Here is a 23,755-nt window from a genome sequence, read left to right on the forward strand (position 1 = left end):
GTGCCACTTCTTTACAGCACTTCCTGTCCTCCCAGCCAAATGTGATGTCTCTCGTCTCTGGACATTTGAGCACGTCTAGTACCAAAAGGGCACTTTCCACATTCCACCTTACATTGCAGCCGTCTGTCTGTGCATCACCTTTTACCCCAACCAACTATAAAGACATTCTTCATGCTATCAAGCCAGTTATACTTTTTTTTTTTTTGCCATGATGTATGGCAAGTGGGATCTCAGTTCTCCTACCAAGGATTACACCCATGCCCCTGCATTGGAAGCATGGAGTCTTAACCACTGGACTTCCAGGAGAGTCCCTCCTATACTTTTTATGGAACCTCATTTTGGTCAAATATCATCAAGAGATTAAAAAGGTAATGTGATGAAAATTTACGTAAAATTTTTCTTGCCAGCATATCATAACCAATGTTGCAGAAGCAATAATTTAACCTAGTGTTTTCAACCTTGGATCCTGGGAACAGTAAAAAAATATACCAATATCCAGGAACCCATGTCAGGACAAAGAAATCAGAATTTCTGAAGGTGGGAGCATGGTCTTTGTAGGTTTTCAAGGTTTGCAGGTATGGTTGAAAGGTACACTTAAATTAAGTTTACAATTTAAAAACTCTTAAATAAGATGACTCCAAAGCAATGCTTCTTTTTTTGATGAAATGTGTAACTTTTTCCTAACAGTTTTTTCAGGCCTCTTAGACCAACACTGATAGCTACATGATAATAAACTTTATTTACATACAGACAGTCTTAAAATCTTAAGATATCCTTTCCAATAAATTTTCTTAAAATCGTTAAGTTCTCGAGAAATGAAAAACCAGTCAGATGCTGAAATAAAATGATACAAATGAGCAATGTTAAATCACCAAACTATAAAACCAACCAGTAAACAAACCAAACAGTGAACTTGCGTTGAAAACTATGAAGAAGGTACACAAAATTAAAAATGTTTGACTTTTTTTTTTTTTAAGTGGTGGCATTTTCCCTTGGGAGAGCCAAAACATATAGACTTTAACTGAAGAACCTGATACCATACTAAAAAATGACCCAGGTGGGTTAAGAAATATCTTGATTTCCTCTTTTGTGATTGAGCAGAGGCATTCACATCTTGCCCAGCACGTTAGGGAGGAGACCAGAAGGAGCAAGCACATGCAGGGTTCTGAGCCTGGGATAGGATGGAGGGAGGAGCTGCTCTCGGTGCACGTGTGTGAGTGCTGTGTCGCTTCAGTAGCCTCCGCCTCTGTGTGACGCTATGGACTGTAGCCTGCCAGGCTCCTCTGTCCACAGGAATCTCCAGGCAAGAATACGACCCCTGGAGTGGGCCGTGATGCCCTCCTCCACCTGGAGATTTTTTGAACCTATGTCTCCTGCATTGGCAGGTGGATTCTTTACCACTAGCGCCACCTGGGAAGCCCACACATGTGCACTGCTGCTGCTAAGTCGCTTCAGTCGTGTCCGACTCTGTGCAACCCCATGGACTGCAGCCTACTAGGCTCCTCCGTCCATGGGATTTTCCAGGCAAGAGTACTGGAGTGGGGTGCCATTGCCTGTACACACGTCCTCCTAAAAGTCCCTGGAAACTGTGGCTTGGTCTGTGTTCCCAAACATGAGCCCAAATTGTACTAAATCTCAGCACAAAACTTCGATAGAATTTGTCTTTTCTTTCAGTCTCACAAAGCTATGAGTCAGCCGGTAAGAAAGGCTAAACGTGGAAATTAGAGAAATTTGTAAAGTCAAGTATAATGTCCTCACCTGAGAAGATGGGCTGCAGTTCTTATTTTCTGAAGCTGCATGATTACGGAGAAAATGAGGCAGAGACTGTCGTCCTGCCTGAGAAGTGTAGCTAATCAGTGGTCCCTACTTCTTAGAAGGGGGACACGGGGTGAGGCGGGGGAAACAAAGCCAGCAGCACCAAGGTTGCGGGTACATCCCTGAGGCTCCTCAGGATCTGTGTGTCCATTTCTATAAACTGTCACTTAAAAAAAAGTCTTGTTACATTTCACTGTTCGGTTGTGTCCACTGCATGACACTAGGCTCCCCTCTCCTTCACTATTTCCCTATTTCACTATTGCTGAAATTCATGTCCATTGAGTTGGTGACACCATCCAACTATCTCATCCTCTGCTGCCCGCCTTCTCCTCTTACCCTCAATCTTTCCCAGCATCGGGGTCTTTTCCAATGAATCAGCCCTTAGCATCAGGTGGCCCAAGTATCGGAGTTTCAGCTTCAGCATCAGTTCTTCCAATGAATATTCAGGGTTGATTTCCTTTAGGATTGACTGGTTTGATCTCCTTGCTGTCCGAGGGACTCTCAAGAGTCCTCTCCAGCACCACAGTTTGAAAGAGTCAATTCTTTGGCGCTTAGGCTTCTCTATGGTCTAGATCTTGCATCTGTACATGACTAGGAAAAATTATAGCTTTGACTAGATGGACCTTTTCAGCAAAGTGATATCTCTGCTTTTTAATATGCTCTCTAGGTCTGTCATAGCTTAGGCTAAACCACGTGTGTTAATACAAGGAAATATATACGATATTGAGAACTTACAGAGAAATTGACACTTCCATACCTTTGTTTCAGCTGGTTTGAAATTTGAGGGTGCACCAGCCCTATAAGCACTTCCATCTCTCCACCATGTATCTTCCCCAAACAGACTGCTGATTTTCTCCTGCAAATTATACCTTCCCATGGACTAATGCACTTTGTGAACTTGCATTTTTGCCTCCCAAGGACAGGAAACTAGACACCCTTTTTAATGTCCCCAACAGAATGCCCTAAACACCAAAAGCATTCAACATAATGTGCCTAATAAGTGCTCCTGGCATGAATCTGAAGGAGGAATTTCTCCTCACGTTACCTTGGATTAGTCTTGTTGCAAAATGCCATCTCTTTTTTCATGCTTCCTTCTGTCATTGCATATTTCCTCACTGAATGCCTCTCCATTCTCCTCACTTCTAAAGGTCAAATGGAATTCTCTTAATTTCTAAATGACGGCATCACCACTTGCCTGGTATTTAGGAGCATCTGAAAGAGCTCCACAAACTGACCTGGCTGGAGCTTGAGCCTGAATCGGACACCTGGACTCCGTGTAAGTCATTTCTTCCTCAGCTTTCCCTTTTCTGTTTGAAAAATGTTCTAATACTGTCTGCCCTGAAATTTAAGTGTTGTTGGTTTTTTAAAAAAATCTACATTTAGAAAATAGCAAGAGTCCATGGTCAACTCATGAATAAAAGATGATGACGGTGTCTGGCCTGTGACAACAGTCTTAAGTCCCTGGGAGAGCTCTGAGGCCGGGAAGGTCTGAGAAGAGCTACGTGGCCCCAGCTGCCCTGTGTGCATCTACTTCCATTTGGGGCTTTCCTTCTCAAATGTGCTTTCAATGCCAAGTTTAATAAGCACAGCAGGAAGTCCATTATCCCCATCACTACTGCCAGAATCCATGCCCCGAGGGGCAGGACTTAATGGAAACTTCCAGCCTGTGTGAAGTGAAGTGAAAGGCGGTCAGTTGTGTCCAACTCTTTGCGACCCCATGGACTATACAGTCCACGGGATTCTCCAGGCCAGAATACTAGAGTGGGTAGCCGTTCCCTTCTCTAAGGGATCGTCCCAACCCAGGGATAGAACCCAGGTCTCCCATATTGCAGGTGGATTCTTCAGCAGCTGAGCCACCAGGGAAGCCCAAATCCCAAGTGTGATCCAGACAGCAAATGCAAGGAGGGCTGATGTGAGAGGCAGAGACGAATGTTTTTCTGCCTAGACGTTATGTGTCTCACTAGCGTGTTCTTTAAATTCACAGGCAATCAGCTTTTCAGAAAACCATGACAGTTCTTTTAAACATTAATAAGTCCATCAATAGTTATTCTATTTACGTCATTTTCTTAAACTCAGCTCAGTTAGCAGTGATGATCTGGAAAGGCCTGTGGCAAACAGGAACTCGGAACCACATCCTGGTGTTGCTTAGTTTTTAAACAAAACAGTAATTTGTTTCCAATTGTCTAGACATTAGACAGTTGTCTAATGTCTCAACTGTCTAGAGACTGGAATTCATCTAGCATTATTTAAATATCTTTAGGACGCAGTTTTAAAGATATTACTCCTATCCAATTCAAGTTTGTTTCCCTATCATTCCATGCTAAATGAGGCTCATCAGACAGCCCCAGCGCTGGACCCCAGCTCTACAACTAGCTGGCTGTGAGGTGAGACAGTCACTGAAGCTTTCTGAACTTCACTGCCTTCCTTAAAAATGGTAATAATATTGGTCCTTACTCATAAGACTGTCGCATTAATTAATACGCAGGAAAGGACTTCTCTGGAGGCCTGGCGGTGGTTAAGACTCTGCACTTCCACTGCAGGACGTGTGGGTTCCATCCCTGGGTGGGGGAACTAAGATCCTATGTTCCTCGAGCCCCTTCCCCCTGCAAAAAACCCCAAACATAAAACGACCTGATGACCAAGGAACCTTCACAGCAGCACTGAATGCAGACCTTCCATCAATTTATTAAAAAAACAAGAAACACAGGAAAGCATACAGATTGCTTAGCCCAGGAGAAGCCATTACCAATCAATGCTGGTGATTATCAGTTGGCCCTTATCACAGGGAATCCAATTTATTCAGGGTTCTTTTCTGTTGTTTTTCCTTTTTTTGTTTTCCTTTTTTTTTTTTTTTTGCAAATTCAGGGTTTCTAATGTTGAAATTTGGGAGAGAGACTGAAGCCTTTTCATCTGCAGTGAAATCACCCCCTATCTCTCATGAAAAACAAATCTCACTCTACAGGTCAAAGGGGGAAATGGCTGAAAGTAGTATCATTATCAGTAAACTAAGGGAACATTCCATTACCCTGTGCAAACCCAAACACAAAGCTGTTTTTAACATACACTGGGTATACTGGCACACATAGGTACATCCTAGGCCAAACATGAGAGTTACGAATTATCATAGATACAGCTTGCAGCACAGCCAGAGCAAGAAGGGAGAGTTCACATGTGGAGAGCCCACCTAGGTTTGACTGAAATTCTCTGCAAAAACACGTTCAGCACATATACAAGAAGCCCTTCGTGCATATGAAGCTCCTGCACTGCTTTTAGAAAGATGTCTTTTTCTTTCAGCCACAATCTGTTTTTGCCTTCATTTGTTGTAGCCATTTCATTCTGTTTGAAATCAGACTTCTGTGCTCAGAGCCGAGTACCGTGGCCGATAATAGCTTTCCGGTGAAGCACGCTTTTTCTTGGCCAGCAAAAACACTGGGCTCGCTTTTGTACAAAGAGTTTCACATCACACGTATGAGATGTTGGCAGTGAACTGTCAGACAACATTTCCTGCTGTTAATCTGCTAGGGATTCAAGTCACTAAGCCAATGAGTGCCAAGTGAATGCAGAGAAGGAAGCCTGGGGAAGAGGGATGACGGAGAGACACAAACTTTTAAACCGGAATCACAAAAAAGAACCACAGGCCCTAATTCAGAACGACAGGGGACTTTGAGAAATACTTCCTGGGAACCATCATTGTTGTTCAGTCACTAAATCGTGTCTGACTCTGAGACCCCATGGACTGCAGCATGCCAGACTTCCTTTCACCATCTCCCTGAGTTTGCTGAAATTCATGTCCATTGAGTCAGTGATACCATCCAACCATCTCATCCTCTGTCACCCCATCTCCTCCTGCCCTCAGTCTTTCCAAGCATCAGCATCTTTTGCAATGGAATTGGCTCTCTGCATCAGGTGGCCAGAGTATTGAGGCTTCTGTTTTAGCATCAGTCCTTCCAATGAATATTCAGGGTTGATTTCCTTTAGGACTCACAGCTTTGATCTCCTTGCTGTCCAAGGGACTCTCCTGAGTCTTCTCCGACACCACAATGCAAAAGCATCAGTTCTTCAGTGTTAGCCTTCTTTATGGTCCAACTCACATCTATATATGACTACTTTCCAAGACAATTCTCCGAAAATAAGAAAACTCAAACAAAATCCCCAATTGTGATTTATAACTCATTTGTTCAAGTAAAAACCTGGAGGCAACGCAGATGCTGACAGTGAAAATGTAACTTTTCATACTATACATTTAACAAGTATAAATTTGTACAATGGTCACTTTTCAAATCTATACAGCAGGGGTTCCCACCTTCCAGGATCTAATGCCTGATGATCTGAGGTGGAGCTGACGTAACAATAGAAATAAAGTGCACAATAAATGCAATGTGCTTGAATGTGCTGAAACCATCTCCACCCCTCCAGTCGGTGGAATCATTATCTTCCAGGAAACCGGTCCCTGGAGCCAAAATGGCTGGGAATCACTGCTAAGGCAGCGATGAATAAACTTGAATAATAACAGTCAGTGCTTTAAATAAATAGGTCTTAAGTGAACCAGTGTCCTTTTCACCAACTGTCTCCTCCAATTAACAGGACAAGGCTGTGAGCAAGCACACAGAGGAAGATTTCAGGGTTCTTACAGAAACTACTCTCATAATTTGGGGCTTCCCAGATGGCGCTAGCAGTAAAGGACCACCTGTCAATGCAGGGGATGTAAGAGATGAGAGTTTGATCCCTGGGTTGGGAAGATTCCCTGGCGGAGGGCATGGCAACCTATTCCAGTATTCTTGTTTGGACAATTCCATAGACAGAGGAGCCTAGTAGGCTATAGTCCAGGGGGTCGCAAAGAGCCAGACATGACAGAAGTGACTTAGCATGCATGCACACACTCTCATAATTCAAAAATGTAATTATATCCTTTCACCAGTAAAATTGTGGGTTTAAATTAAAATAATTGTGTAACCTATGAAAAAGCTATAATGGAAATAGAAATGTCTGGCAAAAAAACAGGATAGGTGATCATACTTTCAACTATCCTTAGGATCAGTCTGGCCTTCACTGAAAGCATATCATCTTTCAGATTAGCATTTAAATGCAGTAGATGCAGGGGAAAAGTCTTTGCAATCATCAAACTTGTTGACCCTACAAACATATGTTCTACAGCTCTGTTGGACACAAGCAGTAGTCTGTGTAGACTCCCTGGGTACTGCCAGGTCTACACGCCCAAGGTCAGATGGTTTGGACCATCCGCTCTGGATCAGGGACATCCTGGCTTAATGCTCCTGAGCTAGCAATCGTGAAAAGCCAGCGTTAATCCCTTGGCCTGTCAGCTCCCGCTCCTGGGGGCAGGGGCGGGTGGAGCCTGCTCAGCTCCGCACAGAAGAGAGGCCAGGACCGTTCTAGAACCAGACCCGCCCTGCCCCCTTGGGATACACGAGGTCCCCCCCTCACCCTGCAGCCATCCTAAGAGCTCACTGAACCTCGGAGAACTGCTGACACCTGAACCTCAGATGGTGATTTCTTTGCATTCTGTGGTTATATTTATTTTTAAAGCATGAATTGCATTAGCAAATGGTAACAAAATAACAATCATAGAAAAACTGAAATGACAAGGCGAACTGAATCCAGAAGACGAATGGCTTTTAAAGTAGGTACAGGCTTTTACCCCAACAAAGAGCTGTAACATTCTTTCACTGACAGGAAAATTAAAACTGTTCTATTTAAGCAAAAAGTCAAATATTACAGTTTTGTTCAGATGATTCTGCTTATTTTCCTATGCTCGCCTGAAAGCAGCCATCTTTCCTGGACCTTACTAGCATTCGGGGTTGAACTGGGAGGTTCGAGGCTGAGGGACTTTCGGAAGTTCTTCAGGACTCGGGTAACCCTGCTCCCCCTTCTTTGAAGGCTGATCCTCGGAGCCAGTCCTGCTGGCTCCCTCCTGGCTTAATAAGGACTGTGGGGCAGCAGGATGCCTGGGGTCTGAGGGGTTTGGAGGGGACGGGAAGTGAAATTCCAAGGAGGTCACCCCAAGATGTTATCAAGTGTATTTTCACTTCTGCTTTTATATACCCCCAAAAATCTTTGTGAGAATAAACCCACATGGGAAGAGCAGAAGCTGGCTATCGGATTCAGTTCCAGCAGCACAGCCAGCCAGTGTGAGGATGAAGTCAGAGCCCGTGATGGCGGGGAGGAGCCCCTGACCCCCTGCTCCGTCACACAACCTTCCTCCAGTTCCTCCCCACTCCCCCTGGATTCCTTCTGCAAACAAGTCCGCACAAGCCAGCTTCACACTCTGGTTCCCCTCATCACACCATCCCTCATCCTTCAGACAGCTTCTCAAGCATCCCTTCCTCCAGGACCAAGTCCCAGAGAACGTTTTTTACAGCTCCTGCATCGCACTTGTCAGGGTGGCATATTCCTGCTGGTTTGCTGATTTGAGTAATGTTAGTGGAAGAAGTGGGCTTCCAGTGAACAACTGGGGTGTTTTTATCATAGGGACACTGTGAGGCGAGCGATCAAAACATGGGTTTTATGGATTCATCTCTTCCCACCTTCTTCCTCTCGTTTTCTCTTGGTGCCGCTTTCTGCTTATTTATTTTCTTCTCATTATATTCCATGTATGTCTCTGAATGCGTGTGTGCTCCATTGTGTCCAACTCCCTGTGACCCTACAGACTGTGGCCCGCCAGGCTCCTCTTTCCTGGGGACTCTCCAGGCAAGAATACTGGAGTGTGCTGCCATTTCTTTCTCCAGGGGCTCTTCCCAACCCAGGAATTGAATCCGAGTCTCCTGTGTCTCCTGCACTGGCAGGCAGATTCTTTACCACTGAGCCACATGGGAAGCCTACATGTATGTCTGTAAAATACCTTAAGAACATGGCTGAGTATACATCACAGAAACCCCAAGTTAAAATAAAATGTATTTTTGAAACAAAGTACCTTTAGAATTTGAGTGGTTTTTTTTTTTCCCCCTATGATGATGAATTCTTGACCTCGTATTATTAAGAAAGCTTGTCAAAACAAGATATTTTGGACAGTGCTTTTTTTTTTAAGGAATAACTGGAGACCTGAACTGAAGTATTTTGCTTCGGGTAATCCTTGAAAAGCATCCCGTGTGTTTGACAAGTTCAGCCTAGGGGCACTTCCCCAAAGAACGTGGCGGCTCTTTAGGGACTTTATTTGCTGTCACCATGGCATTCCATAAGAAATAACAAGTCTCTTTATTCCTTCCAAACACCATCCTAAGAACCAATTCCTTGTGCTCACTGTCCGTCCGCATACCATCACTCATGCCTACAAGCAGCAGTGGGATGAATAAAGTGCATTCCTAAGTGAAAATAGGACTTCGAGATTGGCATTTCTTTCCGCCTTATTGGAAAGTGACCCCAAATGTGCATACCAGTTACACACAGCTGTCTGTCAGATAAGACACATACATTCTGATACAGCAAAGATGCCTTGTTTGTTGTGGAGAAGAAACCCCTCACTGATCAAAACCTTGCATGAATTAGTATCTAATCTGGCCATTCGTATCTAATCTTGGAACCAAACCACAGGAAACAGTCACTAGACAACACTAACAAAATAGATGAGTCTTGGCAGGACAAGCAAAAGGAAGACCCAAATTCCATTTATCTAGAGATAAAACATCCACAATAGAAATCCAACAAGGGATAGCATACCAGGTTATGAGAAGCTAACGTTCTTGATAGAACTGTGATGCATTCCAACGAGAATCCCGCAATTTAAAATCTGTGATCTAGTCTAGAAGAGTCAAATAAAAACCTGAAAGTGAATTGGCTGGTCATTACACACCACAGAACTGAAGAGGAAAAGAATCCGTGGTTTTACAGCTCTTGAGAGAGGGAAGCTGGGCTCAGCTTAGATGCCCATCTGCCCTAGACCAAGAGGAGGGGGAAGACGTGGGAGGAGGTGGTATTTCCTGAATGGACAGCAGGCCATGACCACAACCCTGAACTGGAAAACTGCAGACTATGCATTGGGTGGGTGGGGGTGGGGAGAGGGTACTGTTTCTTAATTTGAGATTTAAAGAGTTAAAAGAGCTTCCTGAATAACACCACCCCTTCACAGTTACTGAATGATCACAGGATGACACAGTATGCTGAAGTAAAATTAGTCCTGAGTGCAGTGTGGTAAGTTGCTTCAGTCATATCTGACTCTTTGCAACTCCATGGACTGTAGCCTGCCAGACTCCTCTGTCCATGGGATTCTCCAGGCAAGAATACTGGAGAATACTGGTTGCCATTTCCTCCTCCAGTGGATCTTCTCAACCCAGGGATCGAACCCCGTGTCTCTTATGTCTCCTGCATTGGCAGGTGGGTTCTTTACCGTTAGCACCACCTGGGAAGCCCAGTCCTAACAGTCTTGTTTAAATTTTTTAAGTTTGATGTGGATCATTTTAAAAGTCTTTATTGAAAGAATCTGTTATATATATATATTGCTTCTGTTTTATGTTTTGGTTTTTTTGGCCCTGAGGATTGTGAGATCTCAGCTCCCCAGCCAGGCTCGAAATCTGCACCCCTTTCATTGCAAGATGTAGTCAAAAGTACTGGACCAGCAGGGAAGTCCCCTGTCTTGTTCAAGTGTTCCAAGAAACAGGGATCAGGCATTCCTTAGAGGAAATGTAACGTTATTGTCCTTATCACTTTGTGTAACTGAAATTCTAATGTACAAAGGACAGCAAAAAGCCAAATTAAAGAAATATAGGGAGAGCTGGATCGGACAGGAGGGAGAAGAAGAATCAATCACAGTGAATGACACTATTTCTCCACGGACGGTCCCTGCGGCATTCCATGGCCTCCTCTTTTCTGCTTTCAGTAGCGCCATGCCTTGACGGCAGTTAGAAACTGAGACTGGGAATGTTTCTCTGTGGAGAGTCTCTCCTGAACCTTTTTGAAGGAGACCCATTACTCAACCACAATTCAAAGATGCTTGCTCCTTGGAAGGAAAGCTAAGACAAACCTAATCAACGTGTTAAAAAGCAGAGACATCTCTTTGCCGACAAAGGTCCATCTAGTCAAAGTTATGGGTTTTCCAGTAGTCACATATAGATGTCAGAACTGGACCATAAAGAAGGCTGAGCACTGAAGAATTGATGCTTTCGAATGATAGATCTGGAGAAGACTCTTGAGAGTCCCTTGGACTGCAAGGAGATCAAACCAGTCAATCCTAAAGGAAATCGACCTTGAATATTCACTGGAAGGGCCGATTCTGAAGCTAAAGCTCCAATGCTTTTGCCACCTGATGAGAATCGCTGACTCACTAGAAAAGACCCTGATGCTGGAAAAGATTGAAGACAGAAGGAAAAGGGGGTGACAGAAGGTTAGATGGCTAGACAGCATTACTGACTCAATGGACGTCAGTTTGAGCAAACTCCGGGAGACAGTGAAGGATAGGGAAGCCTAGCGTGCTGCAGTCTATAGGGTGGCAAAGAGTCGGACACGACTTAGCGACTGAACAACCGTAACGCTCAATCACAATCACTACTGTAATGTCCCCACGGGGTTGAGCACATCCAGTTCCTAAGCCAGGGGTTCAGCCCGAAGAGGCTGGGGCTGCGTGTAGAGGAGTGTCTGGGGGTGGGGTGGGGGAAGCTGGACAAGGCACTCCCACCCCTACTCAAGCATCAGCGTTGCCCAGAGCTCCACTGTCAATGGTCTTCCCACTCATTCACTGGCCATCTGCACCATTTCATTCACTCCCCTGTGTGACTCACTGTAAATGGTACTGGCTCGCACAGTGCCTACCAGCTCTTCCAAAGGTCAAACAACGTATTCAACTGCAATAGTAGATTGCCACTTTCATATTCCAGGCATCTCAAATTCAACAGGTTTACATTAGTCTCCCCCGACGCACTTTTTTTCTTATACTGTAGTCTACAAATGTGGATGCCATTATCAGGATGCTATTACCCTCTCTTCCCCTCCCTATATCCCTGCCCACACGTGCAGTTAATCATGTCTGCTCATGTTCAGGGTAGTTCTTCAAAATCCATCCTCTCCCCTCTGTCCCACTAGTCACCATCTTGGTTCTGGTCCTCAGCAACTCTTGCCAACTAGCACCCCTGTTTCAATTATTATTTAGTAGAAGTACCTTTTAAAAACACAAATGGTCAACCAGTCCCCAAAGCAAAACCCCTTAGAAGCGCCCATCACCTACTGTGATTTCTCATCTCCCTGGTGTATACACCCCGCCTGATCCCTGGGGTTTCAGACAGAGTAGATCTAACAGTTAGGTTACACTAGCTGGCACCAGTGACCTTTCGATAGGAACACTGTCCTAATCAGCTGAACCCTTAAAAGCAGAGAGTTTTCTCCAGTTGGCAGCAGAAGGTGGGGAATAGGGAGACTTGAATGTAGAGGACTCTAAGGTGGGTGGGAGAGGTTCTCTGTTGCTGGGACAGACGAAGCCTCATGGACTGACAGCAAACTCAGCAGCCCTGAGTCGTCCCTGGCTGACAGGCAGCAAGAGGGGTCCTCGGTCCTACAACCAGAAGGAAATGCATTCCACCAACAGCACCAGAAAGCACATAGATGCATCTTCCCCTAGACCCGCCTCTAGATGAAGATGCAATCGGTGAAGTACATGACTTCTCCTCTATAAGATGCTGAACAATCCAGCCAAAAAATGTGAGATGAGATGTGTTACATCTCCAAGTTTATGGTAACGTGTTGTACAGCTAGAAAACCAATTTCCTGGATGGCTCAGCAGTAAAGAATCGCCTGCAGTACAGGAGACACAGGGGAAGCAGGTTCAATCCCTGGGTCAGGAAGGTCCCTTGGAGGAGGAAATGGCAACCCACTCCAGTATTCTTGCTTGGAGAATCCCATGGACAGAGGAGCCTGGTAGGCTACAGTCCACAGGGTTGCAAAGAGTCAGACAAGACTGGGCATCCACACGAACAGAAAACCAGTATGTGCAAGTACCCAACCTTGTTAGTGGGTCAAGCCCATCCTTCCTGGCAGGCCCTTGGCCTTCCCTTTCCACTCTCAGCTGCTCCTGATGTTTCAAATTCTCTCTGTGTGCTTTTTTTCATCTCCTCATCTGCCAAAATTCTAAAGAGAACTGTGTAAATATCCTGAGTACAATAAGAATTATTCTGGAAATGTAAAAATAAGTAAATAAAATAAGTGAATGCTACTAGACTTAAGTATCACTGCAGGGAAAGTCAGCCAACACATTCTAATAATAAATATCTGCCAAAAATATGATTGGACATGTGCATACCATTTTTAACAGCATGAACCACTGCGGAGGAATCTTTGTTTGTGGGGAGGTATTTATAGTCAGCTAAAGATTTGGAGTCATGCTTTTTATACAGCAGCCCTATTTCAAAACCTAGATCCTAAAAAAGAAAGAAGAATCTAAGAAACGTGCCTTAAACAGCCACTCCCAATTTCTTCAGGCAAGAGAGAAAGTTCCCTACAAAAGCAGAGAATCTGTCTCAGCATGACATGGAAGTGAGCTGACTAGATTTCCACTTCTTCCCTTTTTCTGAGTTGCTCCTATTGTCCCTGGTTATTTGCATTAAAACCCAGCACATCACAAAACTCCTCAAGGATAACAGGCTCACAAAGACTCTCCTATTCTCTACTTGCTACAGAAGGACAAATACAGATGACCTGCATTTCGTTGCTGTTGTTCTTGTTTAGTTGCTAAGTCATGTCTGACTCTTTTCGACCCAATGGATTGTAGCCCACCAGGCTCCTGCGTCCATGGGATTTCCTAGGCAAGAATACTGGAGTGAGTTGCCATTTCCTTCTCCAGATCTTCCCAATCCAGTGACCGAACCTGGACTCCTGCAATGCGGGCAGATTCTTTAATCATCTGAGCCACCAGGGAAACCTGCATTTTTAAGACATTCAAAACTGTGTGGTCTCAATGCTCTGCGGTAAAGAGCTGAATGGGACGGAAATCCAAAACAGAGGGCATATTATGTATATGTATGGGGTTTCCCTGGTGGCTCAGATGGCATAGAATCTGCCTGCAGTACAGAAGACTCCAGTTTGACCCCCAGGTTGGGAAGATCCCCTGGAGAAGGGAATGGTAACCCACTCCAGTAGTTTTGCCTGGAGAATCCCATGGACAGAGGAGCCTGGCAGGCTACAGTCCATAAGGTCACAAAGAGTTGGACACAACTGAGCGACTAACACACACACAAACACACACACCATGTATGTACAGCTGATTCATTCTGCTGTATAGCAGAAAGTAACACAACATCGTAAAGCAACTAAACTCTGATTTTTAAAAAAACAGTAAAGAAACCTCTTCAAATAACACTACTCAGAGTTACCAAGGAAGAAACTGGAAACTGTATTGAATTAAGGCTAAGTGGAACAAGGGACTTCTGAAGGGATCAAGTGTGAAAGAAAAGTGGGTGACTTAGTCGGACCTTCTCTAATAGATTTTCCTGCACACTTTGAGGAGTTCATCATCAACGCCAAGGACCACTGCCTCCTCACTCACCATAAAGTGGGAATTGGCTCACTAGAGGAGGCTAGTGCTGAAAGCCCGATATGGAGTATGTTTAATTATCTTCAGCACCTATTCAGGGTTGTTAAATACCTACTGATTTCTGGCATAACAGCAACAGACCCTTAGCCACATCTTCTGTCTGATCTCAGCAGGTTCAAGCCGGGCAGCCTGAGAAAAGCAAATTTCCTGTTTGAGGTCAGTGTCTCAGTCCTCACAAGTGGGTGCTGAGTGCAGTTACTTCCTGTTCATATTTAATAAAATCATTCAGCATCTCCCCAACTGCCAGATAAATGATTAGCTCATATGGAAACACTGGATAATCTTCTTTCCAGGTTGGGGGAAAAAAAGCCTAGAAAGGGAGAGTCAAAATGAAATTCACTTTCTCAGATTTAAGAAATACTTTCCAGCGTTTACTATATTATTAGGCGATAAGCTGTGCTGTGCGTGCGTGCTCAGTTGTGTGCGACTCTGTGACCCCATGGACTGAAGTCTGCCAGGCTCCTCTGTCCATGGGATTCTCCAGGCAAGAACACTGGAGTGGGTTGCTGTTTCCTTCTCCAATGCATGAAAGCGAAAAGTGAAAGTGAAGTCACTCGGTCGTGTCCGACTCTTAGTGATCCCATGGACTGGAGCCTACCAGCTCCTCCGTCCATGGGATTTTCCAGACAAGAGTACTGCAGTGGGGTGCCATTGCCTTCTCTGGGTTTTCAAACTACGATCCTCATATTCAGCTCTCTTCCTGTGCCAACTGGACGCTGGACTGTAAGGTGTACATGGCAGTCAAATCCTGACACTAACTGCTGCCTGACTGTGTGCACTTCCCTCTAAGACCAGATCAGCTGGTATGTGGACAGACTCCACAAAATTGTGTGCAAGCTGGTTTTCTGTGACTATTTTACTGTGTCCCTAAGACAAGGACTTTAATATCACTGTCCTCCAGGCTTCCAGAACCTACCTCTGCATTTTGTTAGAATGTGAGTGCAGGACTGAACTAGAGTTTATACCGTCCTTCGACCCTAAGAACCTGCTGTTCTACAAGACTTGAGCTCTGCTGTCCAAGAAGGGGCAAGGTCAAAGACACCTGCCTCTGACATTGAAGGTAACAACAACAAAAAAAAGTGGTATCACATTCAAGAGATGATCCACCATGTAGACATTTTCCCAGGTTATGAACTAACTTTGAAAAGACTTTTCTCATTTTGTGGTTGATGCCAGTAGCGATCTCCCTAAACTTCCCGCAGAGCCCAGACTATGGCCGGAAAAAGAAAGGCATCAATTTAAATGCTAACGAAAAGGAGATGAGCTATAATCTTGAAATATTTATAACCTGTCTTTCATGGGGGAAATGCTGTAATTATGAAATGAACTGGCAATTGATCAGGAAGATTGGGGGAAGAGATCAGTGTATTGTGGAAAGTGTTTCTCTCCAGAAAGGATGGTGAGGGTCCTAGATCAGACTTGCCTTTCCACTCTGAGTAGGACACGCAACAACTATACAACTGGCTCCCAGTCATTTCGTTCTGGCAAGGAGTGGAGATCAGCTGGAGCTCTGGTCCCTTCCCCACTTTGAAGAGCTTCTGTAAGACACTTCCCCAGCTGTTTTCCCCTTCTTACCCAAAATTAAAAAGTACTGCTTCCAAGTTCTACTCTTCACAGAATATCTTTTTTTTCCAATTGAAGTAGAATTGATTTACAAAGCTGTGTTAGCTTCTCATGTAATGCAAACTGAAAAAAAAATTTTTTTCAGATTATCTTCCATTATAGGTTATTACAGGATATTGAATAGAGTTCCCTGTTCTATACAGTAGGTGCTCTTGTTTACCTACTTTATATGCAGTAGTAGTAGTTGAGTATTACTTTACTTTACTTTACTAGTATGTGAGATGAAATGTAAAGTAATGCTCAAAATTCTCCAAGCCAGGCTTCAGCAATATGTGAACCGTGAACTTCCGGATGTTTAAGCTGGTTTTAGAAAAGGCAGAGGAACAGAGATCAAATTGCCAGCATCTGCTGGATCATGGAAAAAGCAAGAGAGTTCCAGAAAAACATCTATTTCTGCTTTATTGACTATGCCAAAGCCTTTGACTGAGTGGATCACAATAAACTGTGGAAAATTCTGAAAGAGATGGGAATACCAGACTACCTGACCTGCCCCTTGAGAAATCTATATGCAGGTCAGGAAGCAACGGTTAGAACTGGACATGGAACAACAGACTGGTTCCAAACAGGAAAAGGAGTACGTCAAGGATGTATATTACCCTGCTTATTTAACTTATATGCAGAGTACATCATGAGAAATGCTGGGCTGGAAGAAACACAAGCTGGAATCAAGACTGCCGGGAGAAATATCAATAACCTCAGATATGCAGATGACACCACCCTTATGGCAGAAAGTGAAGAGGAACTAAAAAGCCTCTTGATGAAAGTGAAAGAGGAGAGAGAAAAAGTTGGCTTAAAGCTCAACATTCAGAAAACGAAGATCATGGCATCCGGTCCCATCACTTTATGGGAAATAGATGGGGAAACAGTGGAAACAGTGGCAGACTTTATTTTTTTGGGCTCCAAAATCACTGCAGATGGTGACTGCAGCCATGAAATTAAAAGATGCTTACTCCTTGGAAGAAAAGTTATGACCAACCTAGATAGCATATTGAAAAGCAGAGACATTACTTTGCCGACTAAGGTCTGGCTAGTCAAGGCTACGGTTTTTCCTGTGGTCATGTATGGATGTGAGAGTTGGACTGTGAAGAAAGCTGAGCACCGAAGAATGGATGCGTTTGAACTGTGGTGTTGGAGAAGACTCTTGAGAGTCCCTTGGACTGCAAGGAGATCCAACCAGTCCACTCTGAAGGAGATCAACCCTGGGATTTCTTTGGAAGGAATGATGCTAAGCTGAAACTCTAGTACTTTGGCCACCTCATGAGAAGAGTTGACTCATTGGAAAAGACTCTGATGCTGGGAGGGATTGGGGGAAGGAGGAGAAGGGGACGACCGAGGACGAGATGGCTGGATGGCATCACGGACTCAATGGACGTGAGTCTGAGTGAACTCCAGGAGATGGTGATAAACAGGGAGGCCTGGCGTGCTGCGATTCATGGGGTCACAAAGAGTCGGACACGACTGAGCGACTGAACTAAACTGAACTGAACTGAGTAATAGTTGCTGTTTTTGTTTTAGTTGCTAAGTTGTGTCCAACTCTGCAACTCCATGGACTGTAGCCCACCAGGTTCCTCTATCCATGGGATTCTCCAGGCAAGAATACTGGAATGGGTTGCCATTTCCTTCTCCATGGGATCTTCCAAGCCCAGGGATCGAATCTACCTCTCTTGCATCTCCTGTACTGCCAGGTGGATTCTTTACCATCATGCCACATGGGAAACCCATATATAGTAATGGGTATACTTTAATCCCAAACTCCTAATTCATCCCCCCTCTTTTTCCCTTTAGTGACCATAAGTTTTCTATATCTGTGATTTTCTTTCTACTTTGTAAATAAGTTCATTTCTATCTTTTTAAAGATTCCTCATGTAAGTGATATCATGTTTGTATTTCTCTGTCTGACTTACTTCACTTAGTATGATAATCTCCATGTCCATCCATGTTGCTGCAAATGGCATTTTATCATTCTTTTTTATGGCTGAGTAATATTTCATTGTATATATATACCACAACTTCTTTATCCATTCCTTTGTCAATAGCCATTTAGATTGTTTCCATGTCTTGGCTACTGTGAATAGTGCTGCTATGAACATAGGGGTGCAGGTATCCTTCAGGGCATCTTATTTCATGATAGTATAGCCAGAAGCAAGGCCTTGGTGGTCCTTCTGAGAAATTAGGTTTAAGAACTCTTGAGAAGATGACATCCTTTCCATCAACTCAACCTGTCTCTTAGATGAGGATGAGATGGTTGGATGGCATCACTGACTCAATGGACATGAGTTTGAGCAAACTCTGGGAGATGGTGAAGGACAGGGAAGCCTGGCATGCTGTAGTCCATGGGTTCACGGACACAACTGAGCACCTGAACAACAACAAAAAGAGTTCTGGAGCAGAGGGCAGGAGATCTGGGCTCTAGCCCTTCGTGGTCCTTTCCAGGCTGTGTATCCTCAGGCATAACATTAACTACTCTGGGCCTATTTCCTCTTCGGTGAAATGGGACAGGAGACAAAGTTATCTCCAATGATCCTTCCAGATCTAAAACTGTGTGAGTCCTGAGGAAGAGAACACCCTGTCTAAGCCTGAAGTCTTTGCCTCATTTGGTTTTCAGCACCTGGAACATTGCAGACCCTCAAGAAATGCTTTATATCAATGTCTTCCTTGTCATCTTTTGCACACTGTGTGATGTCAGTTCTAGGGACTGGAATGGTTGCAAACAAGAAAAAAGAAGGCTCATTACGACAAATCATAATTAAGACTCAAATGATGCATCCCCTTGTTAAAAACTGTTTCAGTACCTTCCATGTACAAATCAATCAATGTTTTCTACAAAATACAGAGATGTGAATGAGATGCCTGGTGGAGACAACTCCTCAAGAGATGTTTGGAAGCTGTAATCAAGGGCCTTCTCTAGGAAGGAGGCTAAAGAAGCTCAACTAGTGGCGTAGACTCCTGTCCTGGGATCCTGAATCAGCCTGGAGCTGTGTGACCGGGAGGCTGTGGCCCCTCCCTGTTACTTTTTGAAATGAAAACTAGGAGAAAAGTTTTTAACACTTTTAGTAAAAGAGTTTGTTTCTCTTAAACCTTCAAGAAGTCAAATCTGAACACTTGGGGAAGACTGCATGCTGACTATGTCAGGTAAATAAGAAGGTGCCTGTTAACCTCGTGTTAGTTAGTCCTAACTAACTAACTAGTTAGTCCTCGTGTGCCACTGTTCCTGCGGTTGCTCAAAGAGTCACTGCACAGGGAAGCTGAGTTTATTAAAGCCCTTCTGTGGTCAGGAGCCCACTGGTCTTCAGGCTGGAAGGTTCAGCTGCAAGATTGGGCCACTTGGTCACAGCATGTAACATGTTTTGATGTAGTAAAACATATAGTTGAACAGAAACCCACTGAGAGGTTAAATCCAAATTTACACAATTATACAAAATCAAAACCTCTGAATTACGCAGTAGTTGAGTGAATGATACTCGTACTGGTTTGAAAAAATTCTTATCTTTTATTTTTTACAACTACAACTTCCATGAAAGGCAACAGGTGTTCTATTCAACCTTCTGCATAATCGCAATTCTATTTGTTGTCCAATCAAGAACTTCTAAGAGCTTCCCTAGTGGCTCAGATGGTAAAGAATCTACCTGCAATGTAGGAGACATGGGTTCAATTCCTGGGTTGTGAAGATGCTTGGGAGAAGGGAATAGCGACCCACTTCAGTATCCTTGCCTGGAGAATACCACAGACAGAGGGGGCTGGTGGAGGAGCTACAGTCCCTGGGGTTGCAAAGAGTCAGACACTACTGAGCAACTAACACACACTTTTCCAAGAACTTCTAAAGGGGCCATAAGGCATTTTAATCATGTAACCTAGAGAAGATGGAAAATTCAGACAGTGATTTTGTTTTTCCAACTAAACCCCTGTGAGTAGAATACATGAAACAGAAGCATGATATGGAAAGTTAATTGGATCCCAAGCAAGACAGGGTATTTGGACATTTTTTAAACAGCCCCTTCCTAACAGTTAGAAGGTGATGAAAGCATATTTAGAGGGCAAAATATTCCTTTATCCTCTCTGGTCCGTTGGAAGCATCTCTGAATAGTAGCAAGAAGTGCATCTTGGAGAAAACACTCTGGATTTTGGAGGGATCTGAGTAGTACTTACTCATGGAGTCCATCAACCTGCAGGCCTCTGGGCATTGCCAAACTTGGGGGGATGTCTGAGCTGCAGGCTTTTAAGGTTTTACTGCTATACTTAAGTCCCTTCTGTATTTGCCCAAATCTGATGGAAAGATCTCTCCAGAGAGGCTAGAGTTATTTCACCTACGGGCATCATCCCCTGGATTCCAACCCCACATGGGATTACCTGGGGCTCAAAAGCACTTGGTCTTGCTCACGACTAAACCAGCAACACAGTGGGACCTTGTGAAAAACAAAGTCTGCCTTCAAGGTCTATCTTCTGCCACTTTTGTGGTAAAGCTTGGGACTCTGCCACCTGTTGGGTTTCTTATGGAGAACAAACCAAACTACACCTGAAAATGACTTAAAAGATGGATGAAATATGGATTCAAAGTTCAAACCATGTCTATTTTATTTTCCTAAAACCAAATCAGACTAGATGAAAATGGTGTCCAATAAGAGGAAACATTTCTAACTGGATAGTTATCAGAAAATACACTGTATGCTAATCAGACTCGGAAACAATGAGAGTGAAATTAAAATAAAATAAACATGATAAGCACCACTTCCTCTATTGTTGTGACTGGTACTTCTGTTTATTTTCTCTTTTAAAATTCATGTTCAAGAACTAAATAGCAATGATGACGGTGACATACTGGCCATAGGAAGTAGCTTGCATTCTCTAAAGGTCCAATAAAAATGACAGGAAAAGAATGGCACCATTGGTGATTTTGTTGGCAAATGTGACAATCCTCTGGCCTGCAAACATTGCCCAAACATGCATATCAAATTGCTGATCATCAGATTTTTGTTCTTATATTTTATGTGTAATTAGTTCTTTTTATATTTTAGACAGTCATGATGAAGAGTTTGAAAAAAATGACTGAGGAAATACATCTCTCAAATGGAAAAACACCCAATGTTACAATGATCTATGGCTACTGTTGGAGGGAAATTTGAAAAATCCAGCACAATTGGAAAGGGCTTCCCATCAAAACAGTGGAGGTGGGATCTGTACACTTCATGAAGTCACTGTTTTCAGAGAGCAAAGGCTTCTTGTATCTTGATTTTCAGGGTCACTGGGTTCCCTCTGCTGCAGCACTGCTGGGCAAGGGAAAAAGCTACCTTCTACCATCAAAAGAAGAGAGAATCAGGTACAGGTAAAGTGTGTGTGTGTGTTGGCAGGGGATCCTTTGCTGGCAACTATAAATTCTCATGACACAGTCGTGGCAAACTGAGCCTTGTTGATTTTGACGGTGAAACATTAAAGGCATTAAATAAGCCAGGGAGGAAAAACAGCACAGAGATTTCATTAAAACAAAATGCCTTGTTTGAGGTCTTATTCAACGCAAAAAAAAAGGGGGGGTATTCCTCTTACTGTCTCCTGCATTCTATTCTTAATTCACTTGCTCGAGTTGGGGACAGGGGTTGGGGGTGGTAATCCTGCTTCTCCCGAGTTCTGTGCTTCTTCTCTACATGAGTCTTAGAACAGGAAAAGGCACTGGAAGCATCAGAGCTACTAGTTTCCACAGATGCACCTGTGCTTTCTGCTGGAATTCTCCCTGTGTGAAACACTATCCACTTTCTTCCAGACTGTTCTTTAGAAAACTCTGGTAGTCTTGACTAGAGGATTGCCAGGGAACCCTATTTCCTCCATTATATAAATATAATTCAGTAGAAAGACTCACCCTCAAGTTAAGGAAGAAAGCTTCTCTTGACTTAAATTTTTCCAGAAGGTGGATCCACATTGGAAAAATGCAACGTTGCTAAAGGTTACAAATGCGCTTTAAGCTTCATAGTAAAGCCCAGGCAAGAGTATATTACTGGATCTTCTCATTTCCAGAATAAACATCTGAATCAATAATTGAACACTTTGGGCTAAGAAATTAGGTAACATCAGAAGCAGCAGGCAAACTTGCAGCAAACGAATCTGTGTGTGGCAAACCTCAGAACACATGTTTTACTTCCCAACCATTTTTCCTATTCAACCGGTCGGTGACAAACAAGCCCATTTCACTAAGCAACCCACTAATAATTGTCAGGTTACAGGATGACAAAAAATCTCTAACATGATAAATGAAATCACTTTTGATCTAAGAGTTTATTAAAAAATTTTTTCTATGTCCCAGTAATCTGTAGTGATTTGGTAATGCAACCCCATCCCCACCCTACATGATGTTATCAATGTGAAATGGATTTGAACCTTCTGTTCCAAGAAAAGCACTGGTGCGTGAGCGCATTACGCAGACTGTAAGGAACGAGGCAGGGGTTACAGGCAGAGAATATGGGGCGTCAGGTGGGCTTGGTACTGGCTGTGTCTGAAATGAACAACCACACACACAGGTACAGATTCTCAGCACCCCTGGCAGAAGGGGGGGCCAGTGGGGTCATGTGGTGGGCGGGGTTTAAGCAGAGGGATGTGCGAAGGACCAAGGGCAGGCAGCTGGAGGCAGAGGAACAGCTCTTTAAACGAAAATATTAAATCTAAAATGGGGATCTCCCCCAGCTCAGCGCGGGAAGATGCAGCGGGTGGTGGGTGGTGGACCTGGCGGACTTGTAGCTCCCGCCCGAGTTCTCACCCAGCCTGTCTTCTCGCGATACTCAGCAACCATCCGTGTCTCTACCGCTCTCAACAGCCCACGTTGCTCTCAGCTGTTAACGTGGTCTGGCCACACATCTCTGATAAAAGTCATTCACCCGCCCTTTCTCTCGAAGGAATTTTTTTTTTTTTACAGAAAGAGCACAGAGGAGCATACGCTTTTACACTTGAGCTGCAGATGTGAATTTTAAAACCCTTTTACACTTGAGCTGCAGTTCCTATTCATTGTCCAAGCAGGAAAAGGACATTCACCATTTAAATTACCCTACCACTCCTGTGTACAGAAATCTGTAAGTTTCCTCCAATTAACAACCCCGCCGTAAGTAATGCAAATAAATAGAAAAAGTAAAATTCATTTCAATGACAGCTCACAGTCACGATATTAAAGAAAACCTGATCTTTTAGAGGCCGCCAAAATGTTTTTCCTACCATGGAAAGTATTAGATATTTTGTCTTGTTTTTTTAAAGAAGATCACATTTTTCTCTAGATTGTAACATTTTGGGGACAAGTATTTTCAGTAATTTGATCCCCTGTGAGAGAGACTGGAAATAATTTTGTATTTAGAAACTGGGTCTGAGTAATTTTCCAGAGATCTGGAAAAACAAAGAGGCATCCTACATGCTTTAGACCAATATGCCCCAGCTCTCAATATCCGGGACAAAAAAAATATTTTAAATATACACTTACCTCTACATCACAGGTATATTCTGATCCATCCAGAAGTATCACTTTGCACTGCATGCTTTTAGGCTTTTTGACAATCTTCAATGGAGATCGAGATAGTTTGCTGCTAGATGATTTCTGAGAAAGTTTATCGTCTTCAAATTGCTGATATTCGAGCTGCTTGGCAGGTCCGGTAGCAAACTCCTGGTCCTTGTCAGTGACCTGTGGAGAGCAAACAATGGACAGTTTTCATTGCAAGATAGGAAATAAATATTGCATTGCTCAGGCAATCAAAGGACACTGTAGAAACAGGATTTTCTATTTCCTACAGGATGAGGGATGTCTGAATTAGGACATAAGGAATGGAT

At 43.7% G+C, this 23,755-nt stretch overlaps 1 protein-coding gene across 50 annotated transcripts in view; it reads right to left on the reverse strand.

Moving 5' to 3' along the window:
- Positions 1–23,755, reverse strand: part of EPB41L3 (erythrocyte membrane protein band 4.1 like 3) — a 227,614-nt gene that overhangs the window by 63,825 nt on the left and 140,034 nt on the right. For all 50 annotated transcript variants that reach the window (XM_069568419.1, XM_069568420.1, XM_069568384.1 and 47 more), the window contains exon 3: positions 23,412–23,609. In XM_069568419.1, the coding sequence (XP_069424520.1) occupies positions 23,412–23,465 (54 nt within the window). In that variant the 5' untranslated portion in view covers positions 23,466–23,609. The remainder of the gene's footprint in view (positions 1–23,411; positions 23,610–23,755) is intronic.

This window comes from Ovis canadensis, chromosome 23 (assembly GCF_042477335.2).
Source record: "Ovis canadensis isolate MfBH-ARS-UI-01 breed Bighorn chromosome 23, ARS-UI_OviCan_v2, whole genome shotgun sequence".
Classification (NCBI taxonomy): domain Eukaryota; kingdom Metazoa; phylum Chordata; class Mammalia; order Artiodactyla; family Bovidae; genus Ovis; species Ovis canadensis.